This window comes from Perca flavescens, chromosome 12 (assembly GCF_004354835.1).
Source record: "Perca flavescens isolate YP-PL-M2 chromosome 12, PFLA_1.0, whole genome shotgun sequence".
Taxonomy (NCBI): Eukaryota; Metazoa; Chordata; class Actinopteri; order Perciformes; family Percidae; genus Perca; species Perca flavescens.
The window spans coordinates 6613497-6627891 of record NC_041342.1 but is presented as its reverse complement, the minus strand read 5'-3'; the positions used below and the strand labels follow the sequence as shown (position 1 = coordinate 6627891).

Genomic DNA, 14395 nt, shown 5'->3' with positions numbered 1-14395 from the left:
AGGTATACCTGCATGAGAGTTCCGACCGAACGGGAGACCCCGTAGCTGAATCCTCCCTGAAGGAAGTGAGCTGACAGGATGCTGGAGAAGATGGTGGCTAATGCATCAGCGCTCGGGAAATGTACGGCAAACACTGAGAAATGCCTCTGAAAGGAGAAAAGATGTGAAAATGACTTTCCATTAAGTTACTGTAGAAAGACCTGAAAATAGGCTCCAAAGACAAAAGGTCCCTGGTAAACTGCTTTCTGAATGTATCTATAAATTAGATTATTTCATGTTGTTATTAATTATAAGCTTTCTAGGACACTCTAATTTTAATTTCACTTCTGTTTTTCAGCTTGTTTATCATTTCTTGTAACTTAATTGCTTCTTGCTTTTACGGCTGATTAAATCCATTCTGTGTTAATTTGCAACTTAATACATAACCTCGTAAAATGTTTAAAAAGCTAATTAAGGAAAGTAATTGTAGCAGAAAGAGGAAGGCTGATAAAGGTATTTTTTTGTAAATATCCACACGTGTGTGTGTGTGTGTGTGTGTGTGTGTGTGTGTGTGTGTGTGCGTGCCTGTGGCCATACCTGTAGTCTGGGGTTGATAGAGAAGCTTCCCGCTGTTGGGTTCATACAGGTGATATACTGGCAGTTATGTATTTCCTTCAGAACCAGTCGTTGTCTGTCATACCTACAAAGGTTTTGTCTATTTAGATTCAATTCAATATAACCTCTCAGTATTCACTGCACAGTATGTTTAGGCACATACATGTGTGTAACTGTGTACATTCATGAAAAATCCGATCATTGTGTGTGTATTGTGTCTCAGATTTACCAGTGGTTGTAGTCGAGGTGCTGGCGTATGAGTGTGTGCGGCTGGACAGTCCCATAAACATCCACCTCTGGCATGTTGAGGTCATCTATGAAGTAGATGAGTCTCTTAGCGTTGGGAGGAGCAAATTTACGACCAGCTTTCTTCTCCAGGGGTTTCTCCAGGACACCTGAGGTCCATAGAATGCAAAAGAGAGTTGATAAAAACGACAAAATCAAAATCAAAAATCATGGCCAGTGCTAGGGCGAGTTATGGATTTCAAAATCTGTTTGCACCAGGAAAAAGAGAATTAAAAATACAAGAATAAATCAATTTCAAAGCTCAGCAAGTCAGAGTAAAAGCTTGTGTTGTAAGGAATAATATGTAATTCAAGGAATTTTAAAAGACACTGTGGTATTAAAACAAGATGTACACAATATACACTGATACAAGGCGGGGTCGGAATCTCATTTGGAGCTGAGATTTTCTCTTATTTACACAATGTGTTGTTCAGTAATATATTAATTATAAAACAACTCTATAGGTTACTCTATACATGTGACAGTACTTCTCTACAACATATGTGTCACGCATGGGCGTCAGTTTGGTTTGGAATGTGCTGGGGACAGAGACGCATTTGGAAGTGCATTTCCAGAAGTGCTGGGTACAATGATATTCTTTTTTTTTTTTGTCTTTTGAGCAGGTCATGTTTTGAAAGACGCTGTCTAATGTATCAGATAACTTGTAAATTAATAAAAATGTATTAAAAAATTGGATGACCTCCGACACGTTTTAAGAAGAAGAAGCCTTAAGTTTTCAAAAACCATTAGACAGGCATTCTAAAACGCTTAACGTGGTTTAATGCAGGGTGCGAACTACGCAAGCATCAAGGCGTGGCGGCGCTGCGGTGCAAATTCAACTCATGTTTAGGACATGTTGTTAATTTAAAGATTTGCAGAAAAATATAAACATTGGAGGCCATTAATCGGCACGCAAAGTCCTTGAAATCCATTCTGCAGTAAGCGTCATATAGCCATGGTAAAAAGAAAACAAGGCTGTTTAATTCATTTCGGTTTTACTAAGAAATAGTGTAGCGATGACGTTAATAGCACGACCAATTCACCTGCTGCCAGCCCCACGTCCAACCGGGGTGACAACGCAAGAAGAAGCTGAAGAAATAATGTCCTCTCTGGCTGAAGATGCTCCTAATCACTCTTGTTCCTCTCTCGCCCGTTAAATTGAAAAAGTCCTATTATTATTATGGGCGTTATCTGATAAGCGTTTCTGCTTCATTAGAGCCTATAAGGAAAAAGCTTAACGTGGTAGAATGTAGCAGGACAACCTAAACAACAATCAATGATCAAATTTCTCTCTCATATTGCTCATCATAACCACTGAAAACCGTCAAAAACTCTAACCGAAAGTCCTATTATTATGGACGTTATCTGACATTAAGCGTTTCTGCTTCACATTTTCAGCAGGGCGGTGGAGCAGCTGTGGGTTGACTCCCCACGGTTCTCATATGTCCTGTAAGGTCCGCAGCAGAGCGGCTGTGGGTTGACTCCCCACGGTTCTCATATGTCCTGTAAGGTCCGCAGCAGAGCGGCTGTGTCTGTCCTGTCCTGTGGGGGGGATCGAGCTTTTTGTGGATTTGTTGGTTATCTGTCGCTCACAAATTATAGGCCTATGTGTTATGAACTTTATTTTTTTTAACTAAATTGAGCTCGAGGTTTTAAAAAAAAGTGGTGGGTACAAATTACTCATGACAAAATGTGGTGGGGACGCGTACCCACCGTCCCCACCGAAATCTACGCCTATGGTGTCACGTCATAATACAAGCGTTAGTTTCATTGGCCACCGGAGTCCGGACTGGGGTGGGTGTGCTCTCCCTGTGGCCAGCGAGGTGAAGAAAGGCTGGAATGCAGACAATGGGGAGCTGAGACTGAGACCACATCTGGCGGTGGAACACCTCAGTGAGAGACCGCTGAAATTGGATTAGTACTGTTTTCCCTTTTCCCAAGGTTTATGTTATTTAAGTCCACGTCGTCAACGTATAAGAAATGAACTGTCAAGCGAGTGGCAACGCCGTGGTAAGCTGACAAAGGAAAGGATCGAGCCGGCCGAAAGCGGAGGGTCCACCAAAGGAGCAGCGCGCCGGGCGGATAACAGCAGAGGACGGCGCGGGGTCTGGAAGCCAGGTAGGCCAACATCCTTTACCTTCAGACTGGCGACCTAGCAGTTTGCTCCTAGTATCAAATGTGCGAGCACAACCAAGCTCTGGTAGAATCCTAGACGTAGAGAGAGGGCAATCAAGTTCAAAGGGTTGGTTATGCCGTGACACATCTCTCTCATTTACCAAGCAAAATACTTACCAGTAATAAAGGGAAGTTCTGTAATTGTGAAAAAAAAGTTGCCATGAAAGTGCGAATAATCGATTTATTTGTATATTATAAATTCCTGTTATTCTTACGCTGCAGCATGGCTGATGTGGTGTAGTAGTTGAAGGGGACTTTAGCCACCATGTAGTCCTCCTTCAGCTTGGCGACTTTATCCGACACCAGGATGGTCTTGCCCACTCCGGCGTTGCCGACCAACATGATAGGTTTGCCTCTCTGGAGCAGCAGGTCCATGAAGTAGGTCAGACAAATGGTTTCTGGAGTGTGGACCAACACAGTCTGAAACACACGCAACACGTGACCTGACTGAAACGGCTTGTTCACAGTGTAGTCGGTAAGGAGTGTAAACATGATGTCAAGTAATCCTGTTCTTTGTATACAACCATGTACATCATTACCTGTAGTGGTACATCGGGCTCTAGCTCAAATGGCTCCATCTTCTCGCTCCAGGGAGTGAACTTTTTAGTCTCAGAGTCAATGAAATAGTCAAAGACTGTGCCCTGCGAAGGAAACTTCACCGCTCTCATCTCTTTAGACCACCAGCGGCTGAATTCGGCACGGTAGTCATTCAGCTGGAGCAGATGTTGGGAAAACGCAATAGTATAATGAGACATAATAATCTATAATGTAAAATACTGCAATAAAAATGAGTTTTTTAAGCAAACATTTTGTCACCACACACATGATCCTGGAAGAGGGCCCCTCCAAAGGCCCAGACACAAGCGAAGACAAAGTAAATCTCATAAAGTTCTCGGGGAGAGTCAGGAGGAGTGTTGTCCTCTGTCAGCAGGCAGTCCAACAAGGAGCACAGTGTCTGATTGGACAAAACAAATACATCTGATTGGACTATACATAGTAATGCATTGTTCCCTTTGATAATATGCAAAAACACAACATAGAGGAGACACTAAGAAGCAGCGACTCGAGTCCTATTTTCTGGACTTGTGACTCGACTTGGACTCGCGCAATGGCGAATTGGACTCGAGGATTCATGAAATCAGACTCGAGCATTAATGAAATAGGAAGTTGGATGAAGTTTCTGACTACTTTTATTTGTAATAGGCAGTTATGGAGTACTCTCTTTGATAATATACAGAAACACAACATAGAGGAGAAACTAAAGGCCGTTTTATGCTTCTGCGTCGAATCGACGGCGTAACCCCGAAGAAACCCCTGCATCTACGCCGGACCCTACGCCATAGCCTGAAGTGCTCTCGAAAAATGTAATTAGACGTCCGTGGCCGTGGCTTGGTAGCGTTACATTTCCCCTGACTCATTTCCTGGTTCTCCTTCTCCATAAACAACGTGAAATCAAGGAGAGTGTTAACTTTTCCTGCTACAGATTTCCCACCTTGGTCAGAAAACACAGGGGAGACACTTTGTTTCTCTCACTATGACTAGAGTCAGTACTCGCTCTGAAGATAATCGCCGTCTCTCTCTCACTTCTCCCTCGCTTTACCACCCACACCCCACTTTGATTGAAAATAAAAACATAATATTCAACATTACAAAAGCAACTTTGTACAAAAGCAACAGAAACATTTGAGAATTTACATTTTCCATTTCAATGCCAGTACTGCAGTAGCTCTATTCCGATGGGACACCAAGAATTGCACAAACATTGACTAAACTGTCAAGATGAATTTGGTTTCAAGTCTTCACATTGTTATTCCTTTGATAACCCAGATCTTTTCTCACACTTATCACACACATGCCGGCTCGACGGACATGCCGGCTCGACGGACATACCAGCGCACAAGTATAAACATCAGGCCACTTACGTAGGCTACGGCGAAAGCTAACCCTAACCTCCTAACCCTAACCAATAAAACAAGCTTAATAAGCAGCGACTCGAGTCCTGGACTCGGACTCGGGTCGCTATTCTCTGGACTCGACTCAGACTCAAACTCAGGTAACGGTGACTCAACTCAGACTTCTTTGGTGACTCGTACTCGTACCTGGACTCAGACTCTAACACTGGGGACTCAAGACTTGACTCGGACTCGACAGATGATTGGACTACAACACTGCTAAGAAGGTTTGTGACTAATTGATTGAGACTCTATAGCCTGTCGGTAAGATACATAATGAGCGTGCTGTGTGCTCTCACCTGCACCATGCTGTTTTCCGGTATGGGAGTGATGGTTTTCAGGTTGCAGCGGACTTGTTCCAGGCAGTACGGTACATACTTATCAAACAGAATGGTGAGGTTGGCTCGCTCTGATTGGGCCTGTCGGGTGTCTATCCAACTTGTCACATACCTGGGAACACAGTGAAGACGGCACTGCTAACCAAAGCACAAGTCCACGATTTGACATGTGTGTTTGTGCTTGTGTGTGCCTTACGAGCTCCAGCCAAGGTCCTGTGGGTTGACATAGAGGATTCCTGCCCTGGATACAGTAGCTGGAGTAGCAGCCTTCAGATGAGAGATCTCAAAGAGTAGACGCATGGAGGAAGACAAACTGATCCTCTCATTACTGGCAAGAGTCAGAACCTGGTCAGAGGAGAGGAGATGTACATAAGGGATGCAAGATATGAGGGAAATATAATGTATAAATTAGTGAGGTCAGCATTAATGCGTTAATCGCAATGCGAGCATAACGCGTTCGTTTTTTTGGATCGCATTAATCGCATGCCGCCATTTATTAATTTATTTTACACTTCACTCGGCTTCGCGTCGTGCCTAACAACGCCCCTTAGTTGTTCTAAAATCACTAGAATCTAGCTAGGCTACTATTTTGACCCTCTGCCGCACCTTTACTTATCATCAAGCTGCCATAGGCTACTTCCTCGTAACACATCCTGCTGCTGCAGGCTGCAGGCATGATGGAGAAAGACAGCAGCAATACAATTCTGAATGGCGCTTTTTATTTTCCAAAACTCCCGGACGGCTCAGTAGACAAGTTGAAAGCCATATGCACATTGTGTAAAGCCAAATTAAAATATCACCGAAGCACATCAAGCTTGAGCTACCAACTACGAGCTAAGCATAGTACAGTTAACGTGACTCAGGTTGATGCTAGTGGGCTCAGGCAAAGCACTATTTTGGAGAAATTTTAATTAAATAACTACAGCTCTTGCAAAATGGCTGGCAACTAACTGCAGACCTGTCAGCATGTCTTGGGTCTTAAAGAAGTACTACGGTTGGCATGTTTTGAATTGTGCAATAATGACAGATTCACACATTTTTCTTTTGTTTACAGTAAATAAATAAACAAATACAAAATCTTAAAGTCAAGTTCATAAAGTAACTTTCTTTGCATTCATTTGATTCCCAATCAAGATACACTGGTAAGAATTGCTTTCCATTGTTAATATGTACTTAAAAACAGTTCTGAAATGCAAAATAATAGAATTTTAATCATGTGATAAAACATGCGATTAATCGCAATTAACTATAGAAATTCAGCGATTAATTGCGATTAAGAAAAGATTTATCGTTTGACAGCCCTAGTATAAATATTATTACAATATTATAAAGTGCAGTTTTCTACTGATATTTTCTTTCAACTAACACAAAATATATTTCGCGATATGTGAATTGCGCCAGTTGATATCGCGATGACGATAAAAAAAACTATATATTGTGCAGCCCTAGCTTGAATATATACAGCAGCCTGCAAAATGCAAAGTGAACGGCACTGAAATGTACGTCCAATTTTTTGTTTGGTCTTTGGGTGTTTTTGGTTGATGTAAAAATGAAGGCGTATTAAATAAAGGACAAAATCAAGCATTAGAAGAATGGAAACAATATCAGAGAACAGAGATCCACTCTGACCTTATTGTCATCCATAACTGTGTTGAGTGACTCAATCCACATAGGGTCAATATCCCCATCCAGAACAATCCATTTGGGTCCGTCATGGCTCACTGAGGTCAGCTCTCTCATGGTAGAGGAGAACAGACCTACAGTAAAGTACGGAGTAAAACACACAGTGGCATATCAAACCAGAAACATAAGATCACTGGGGCAAAAATGTCGGAACCCACATTGCCACTTGACAATCAAGGGCAGCTTTTTCTGACGTGCAGGTTGTGCAAGTCTTACCAGACTAAGTTCTGTTACGTGTAGCCTATGAATGATTCCAACTAAGCCAGGGTAGAGTGGGGTGCGGTGGGTTGTGTGATTTTCTTTAGTTTTTTGTTTGTTTTCTTTGACTTCTGTGTATAATTTGTTGTGATCTGTTCCTCTGTTTTGTGTGTGTCTTTTCTCTGTTTAAAATCTAAACTGTTAGGAATGCCCACTTTCATGTACCGTCATTTAGTTTTCAATCAAATATGTTATATGTGAAAAAAAGTTATATACTATCATTTCTATGTTGCACTAAGCAGACAAATTCTAATTAATTCTGTGAAGACGCTTGGGAATAAATTACCGTCTTGGCACCGAAATAACTCCAACTTGACAGCGACCCAAAAACTGAAGAAAACTCAGGCTCCCTTGATCATCATTTACAGCTTATTAAATTCCATGTGAAATCCTTAATCCCCTCACCATCTTTCCACTCTCTGGTTGCAGGGTGCAGGTATCCAAACAACTCGTCTGTAGTCACAGCTTTAGGGTTGATGTCATTCCACACGGGCTTCATCTTCATGGTTGCATAGGTTCTGTGGAGGGTCTTCAATATCTGATGAATAAACGTTATAAATATATGACAAAATGTCTTAAAAAACTAAATCCCTCATTATCACTCTAGTCTAAAGCTATGAGAACAATGCCATTTAACTCTTCCTTGACTTTAGCTGTGGGAGACTTTGCCTTCTCTACACAAGGCTGTTTTAAAAAACAAATCCAATCTAAAAAATCCCCAAAGATAACAGTACACTTACAATCTGAGAATCTATGTGCCTGTGATCTATGTGTATGGAGGAGAATGGTTATAAGCCACCTCTTCTTAAAAGTGGCTTCGAAAATTTTTAAATTGTATGTATGTATGTATGTTTAATGGGTTATACAGAAGTTAACCTGGCTCTTTCCAGTTCCTGGTCCGCCTACTACAAACACAGAGTGTCTGACAGCCAGCAGCTCCTCCAGCTGGGTCACCTGTAGACACACAGATATCGAATCATACTGGATTTCTGATCATATAAATACTATTAATTACAAATTTTCTTTCTTTCTCAAAAATTATAGACCTTGGATATGTATGTCTTCCTTCATGTTCCAAAAGGAATTATGTACTGTGCATCCTTCTGAGTCAAGACTTGCAATCCAGAACTATAATTAGGCTATACTATAAACACAGTTAAAAGTTATATATGTATATAGGCACATTGGCTTGCAATTCTAAGACAGTTCCTTTTCTTTTTCAGAACCCCCCCCCCCCCACACACACACACACACACAGATCAAAACCCCTTGGTAATGTAAGAGAAACAGAGGCATTTACATTTTCCGCTGATCAGAAGAGCACTTCTGAAGCACCTTAAGTATGAAGTTCTCCTCAGGCTGCAGGCGCAGTTCACTGACTGACTGGCGAACGGCGTTCTCCAGCTCAGGGTCTCTCTTCCTCGGCACGTCCAGCTGAGGAAACAGATCACTGATGAGCCCGAGGAATATGGGCACATCACTGGTCACTATCTTAGGCAGGTTGAAGTCCCTCAGGGCCCGCATCAGCACCTGGGCAGGAAATTACAAATGCTTGATGGTTGTAAAGCAAATGCACTTAGAAACTCAAGATTTGTGGAAACTGCAAGCCATATGATTGCACACAATCATTTTTCCCCATACCCAGTATGTGAGATGCTTCAGTGTGAATGAAACCGATTGGTGCGTACCTGTTCCTCAGGTCTGCTCCGCTCCTCTCTCTTCAGAGATCCAGCCACAACCAGGACTGATTTGATAGCCCTCAAACCCCAATCATAATGATCCTAGACAGTCCAGAATTAAGTATTACAGTTTAGAAACATCTTTAAAGTAGCAGAACAGCATTTTAAAAGTGCAATCACAATGATCCCTGCGAAGAGAAACATGTTATGCACTTAAGAGTTGAGTAAAGTGAAATAAGAGGAGTGTGGTGATTAATGACTTTTTGTAAGCCAGTCACTAGGCCAGCATCTGATGAATGAGCAAACCATATTTCAATGTAGTAGCCCTTTCTGCATGTCCATTATAATGGAGACCCAAAAGTCGGTTCAGTGTTTGGAACTGTAGGTGTTAGCGTTGCTAAATGTGTACAGCATTTCCCATGACTGTTGGCAAAAGTGATTGTTCTGTCACAGCAGAACTTGTTTTTCATTCCTTTAACGTTCAAGTTAGCTTTCTAGTAGTATGCGTTCCTCCTAAAACAGCACAATAAATAGTTGCAGTATATTGAGTGTCCTGTATATTAAGTAGAATGTACCTAATGTGGACAGTACCATGTACCTGTTTGGACAGTAGCTCCTTACAAAGAGTGTAGAGGCTAATGAACTTGCATGCCAACAGACGAGCGTCTATGAAGCCTTCTGCCACCAACATGATCTCACAGATCAGCTCAAAGTCTGGGATCACCATGGCACAGGGCCTAAACAGTTAGCAAACCTGCTATTAATTAGTCATCTTTAACATTTATCAACTCTTGCACTTAACCCTCCTGTTGTCCTCGGGTCAAATTTGACCCATTTTCCAAAAGTCTCTATATCAAAAATTTGGGTTTCTTTCAAAAAAAATATTACCATACTATGTTCTTTGGTGTAAAATAAATGATCAGTTCAATACTTTAAATTAAGTTGGGTATTTTATTAGATTTTATAGCATTTGAAAAAAAAAATGGATAGAAGGTTGAAAAAAGTGACAAAAATGCTTAAAAAATGCTTAAAAAATTTGAGAAGAAAAACTTTTTTTTAAAAAGACAGAGACAGCTGAAAAAGTGAAAAAAAATGTCAGAAAAAGCATCAAAAACTTGATAAAAAAAAAAAAAAAAAAAAAAAAAAAAAAAAAACTGAAAGTTTTTAAAAATAATAATCAAAAGACATCAGAAAAAGTGACTAAAAACTTGGGGAAAAGAAGCTTCAAAGCCTAAAAAAAGCCACAAAGGTGTCGAAAAAGACAACCAAAACATTTGGGGGAAAAAAAGGTTTTCATTTTGATCCAGAATGACAAAAAGCTGCGTGGTCGACGGAAGGACAACACAAATCTCCTCTTTTTCTCTATTTACATCAGACCTGAATAGAGCTTTGAGGTTCTCTGGGAGCTCCGCCCTGCCAGCATAACCTGGGTTCAGAGTGATGAAGATCCCCACTGTTGGCTTCAGCTCTATCTCCTCTCCAAGGAAATGGAACCTATATACGCACAGCAACAATTACAAATGACTCAATAGGTCTGGACATAAATCTTGGACTGGCTAAGCAGACAAATGAATAAATAAATATATGGATTATTTTATAAAGCACGTCATTATTTCCACATCTACCTTTGCTTCTTGTTGCGTACAGCATCCTGTATAGTCTTGACCTGCACAGCTACCACGGAAAGCACTTCCACTGAGATCCTGTTGAACTCATCAAAGCATCCCCACACTCCTGTCTGAGCCAGACCCTTATAAATGTTACCTATGGACTGGAGACATGTGATTGGGACAGACGGAGAACCGGTAAGTTGACAAATAAAGTAAATGGACCGTAAATGGACACTGCGGAAAACATCTGTACACTCCGTGCTACCTTGTAGTCCATCTGTTCAGAGCAGTTGAACACATATACCATGATGCCCAGGGAGCGCCCGAGGTCTTTGGTAGTCTCCGTCTTACCGGTGCCAGCTGGGCCTGATGGGGCACCACTCATAGTCAGATGGAGGGACTGGGTCAGGGTTATGTAACACCTAACAAAAGTAGGGTTGGAATATAAAAATCATACAGTACATCTTGAAAGTACGCATCTTTAATAATGTGTGCAATCCTTGTGCCTGTATATTGGTGTGTCATACATCAGGACATGTACTGTGTGTGTACCTGTCAGTGAGTGGAGTGATGACCAATCTGTTAGTGTTCCCCAGGTATTCATAGCTGAACTGGAACTGGGCGTCACAGATGTTGACGTAACAGTGTCTGGTTTCGTCATCCCAGCGGTGGCGTAACTGGGACAGCCATGCAAATGCCTGGCCTGTTGTCACCTAAGAGACACACACACACACACACACACACACACACACACACACACACACACACACACACACACACACACACACACGCACACGCAAGCACACAGTAACGCCAACAGGAAGGTCTCCTTGCTTCTATTGTTGCCTCATTTAGCAGACTAGTGCAATGCCTGTGCAAAACATGCCTGTTTGGAACGGCCGACTGCTTGGACTCCTGTATCTCCAAAAATAACTCTCAGAAGGCCCCCAAAGCACTTAATATGCAACTTAACTGAATACTACTGACTTACTTTGTACTTCTCGTTCAGAGAAAAACATTGTACTGCTACGTTTGCCTGTGGCAGATTCAGGTTCTACTCGCAAAATATCACAATTAAAATATGATGCGTAATTATGCAGTTTTTTGCAGATGATCCCTTTTTGGCATGACACCGGTAGCCCACTGCGAAGACATGCTTGACTGAGAGCTGTGAAGCCGTGAAACCCCCCACACAGGTCCCAGTTTTTTTTCTTTCTCTTTTTCTCAACCTTTATTGTGCGGCAGTCCCATCCCACAACAAAATCTCTCTCCCAACATCTGCTGTATTACAAAAGCCCAAACATCTAAAAGCAAACTATATGACCCTATCGTATGCACAGAACAACGGCACCTCCAACAAAGCTACGGCCATTGTCCACAGTTTATTAATATCCAATATCCAACACTTTCCAAAGTGTGAAGTAGATCGGATGAATTGTTCACAGTGGCCACACATAAACACTTACATACGGAGGGTCCTCGATTTAATGTTAGATGTATGTTTTACTTGAGCATTACCTTCTGAGTTATGAGACTGGCGACCACGTCTCGAGCGTGGACATCAATTGTGCAGACAGTCATAATTTTCTGTCTATCTCCAGGAGTTAAATCTCCCAGTAGCATGTGGATCAGTGAGTTCAGCTGTGTGATCTGAAAAACAACAACAACAGAATTCATCACAGGGCAAAACAACCAGCATATTCACCCACCATCTTAACATTTTTCCTGAATTTATAGCACTACCTGTTTCCTGTTGTAGTCTTTGAGAGCTGTCTCAAATCCCTCCTCGACCCTCTCAAAGGCAATGCCCACATCTGTGGCCCACCACACCTGGCTACCAGTCAACCCTACCTGTGAATGGAATGAAAACAAGAGACAGACAGGTCATATGTGTGTTTACACTGTAAAGTAGAAGTGGTAATCCATCAGAGTGTCCATTATCAGACCTGTGCAGGGTAGTCAAACAGCCATTGGTCTCGTGGTTTGTCCTCATAGGCACATACGGCCTCCTGGATCTCCTTACGGACCGTGCAGCGCATAGTGCTCTCTAAAGCACTCAACCAACACTCAGCCTGAAAAAAAGGAACAAAGAAAGACACAAAATGTTAAAACATAAATACAAACAAAAATGGAATCCTACGCTATGTAAAATCTGGAAAAGGCATGACATGTATTACACATGGCAACTGTGTAAACACACATGTTACATACATACTGTACAATACAATACAGAGAAAGGTTTTGATTACAACTATATCTACAGTAGGGCTGGGCACTGAATTCAATACTTTTTAGGCACTGACTGCCTCCTTATTATCGAGTATCGAAAAATGCCTCGTCATTCAATACCAAATTTCAATACCTAAGGAGTAAATCTCAGCAGTGAGTCATTAAGTATGCAGCATGTTTCTACCAAGATTTAAAGGTGTATTAGGTAAGACTTAGAAAACTAACTTTCTGTCATATTTGCTGAAACTGACCCTATGTTCCAGTAGAACTACATGAAGAAGGTAATAAAAAAAATATTCTGGCTCCTCTGGCACCACCTACAGCCTGTAGTGTGAATAGCAAAAATCCACCGCTCCCTGTTCAGATGCACCAATCAGGGCCAGGGGGTCCTAACTGTGTGTCAATAACTGCTCATGCAAACACATTCATTCTCCCTTGTGGGGGGAGTGGCTTAGGAGACCGATGTTCAATTTTTTTGGCTAAATCCTGGATCTTCACAATCCTACCTACAGCACCTTTAATCATGCTGGTGATTGGCTGTCTAACGTTACACGTTGTAGAGACACGCAGGAAAAACTCTACGTTACACAGAGACGGGCTAACGTAGTAGGAGCTGAAAATTATATTAAAAGATTTGTGCTGTAATGTGTAATGCTGTAATTTATTTTTGTTAAAATGAATTCTGTAAATTGAAATCGGTATCGAAGTCACGGTATTGGTATTTGTACCGATACCCAGCAGCTGAGTGTTACTCGACTTGTATTTCCACACACAGAAATCTAATTGTGTTTTTCAATACCTGTCCTTCACAGACACATGGCTCAGAGAACGGAACATATTCGCCCTCTCGGCTGTACATCCCTATAGCATCTGCCTCCCCATCCTCCTCCCCTCTTCCACCTCGATCTGAGTCCTTGAAGCGAAGATCTGCTATGTTGTCAAACAGCTTCAGCAAATGTCTGGTCACCTGGAAAAACACACACACACACACACACACACACACACACACACACACACACACACACACACACACACACACACACACACACACACACACACACAGTACTGTAGTTCCATTTCTATTCATAAAGGTTATGCTGTAACGTAATCTCTCGCTTGGAATTTAAGAAAAAGAAAACAGAATATTGCCTCTCATTCTTATCTTTATTTACATTCTCCGCTCCACAACACTAAGACACGGTTCGAAGAATATATTGAACTGATAACTACAATGTGCTGCCTATCTCTGTATATGTTCTCTCTTGGAAAACATAATGCAATTGTAGTCCGTCACCTGTTTGGGCTGTGTTCCCTTGGAGACGATCTCCAGCAGGTCTGAGGCCGAGACAAAGTAAAATCTGGGAAATGTGAGTCTCTTGGTCTCCAGGTACTCGGCCAGAGCCTTCTCGCACACAGACAGTCTCTGCTGCAAGGTCTCCAGGTTCTCCAGAAAGCCAGGCTGGTTGGTCACCTCTACCATATTACTGTTCTGCACCACCGCAGTCATCAGGCTCTGCGCCAGAGAAGAAGGAGCAAAACCAGAGGAACAAATTAAATGATACATGACATCAGGGCTGGGCAATACATTGATA

At 41.9% G+C, this 14395-nt stretch overlaps 1 protein-coding gene across 1 annotated transcript in view; it reads right to left on the bottom strand.

Annotated features, from left to right (window-relative positions):
• dnah9l (dynein, axonemal, heavy polypeptide 9 like) overlaps nucleotides 1–14395 on the bottom strand; it is a 69657-nt gene that overhangs the window by 29002 nt on the left and 26260 nt on the right. Inside the window, exons 30-52 of the mRNA XM_028593089.1 lie at nucleotides 14098–14316; nucleotides 13603–13770; nucleotides 12521–12646; nucleotides 12318–12425; nucleotides 12093–12224; nucleotides 11127–11287; nucleotides 10840–10996; nucleotides 10590–10735; nucleotides 10342–10458; nucleotides 9563–9701; nucleotides 8974–9066; nucleotides 8621–8815; nucleotides 8162–8239; nucleotides 7691–7823; nucleotides 6974–7101; nucleotides 5541–5689; nucleotides 5306–5456; nucleotides 3878–4009; nucleotides 3594–3767; nucleotides 3270–3474; nucleotides 824–989; nucleotides 577–679; nucleotides 9–146 (exon numbers count right to left, since the gene is read on the bottom strand). Of these exons, the coding sequence (XP_028448890.1) occupies nucleotides 9–146; nucleotides 577–679; nucleotides 824–989; nucleotides 3270–3474; nucleotides 3594–3767; nucleotides 3878–4009; nucleotides 5306–5456; nucleotides 5541–5689; nucleotides 6974–7101; nucleotides 7691–7823; nucleotides 8162–8239; nucleotides 8621–8815; nucleotides 8974–9066; nucleotides 9563–9701; nucleotides 10342–10458; nucleotides 10590–10735; nucleotides 10840–10996; nucleotides 11127–11287; nucleotides 12093–12224; nucleotides 12318–12425; nucleotides 12521–12646; nucleotides 13603–13770; nucleotides 14098–14316 (3318 nt within the window). The remainder of the gene's footprint in view (nucleotides 1–8; nucleotides 147–576; nucleotides 680–823; nucleotides 990–3269; nucleotides 3475–3593; nucleotides 3768–3877; nucleotides 4010–5305; nucleotides 5457–5540; nucleotides 5690–6973; nucleotides 7102–7690; nucleotides 7824–8161; nucleotides 8240–8620; nucleotides 8816–8973; nucleotides 9067–9562; nucleotides 9702–10341; nucleotides 10459–10589; nucleotides 10736–10839; nucleotides 10997–11126; nucleotides 11288–12092; nucleotides 12225–12317; nucleotides 12426–12520; nucleotides 12647–13602; nucleotides 13771–14097; nucleotides 14317–14395) is intronic.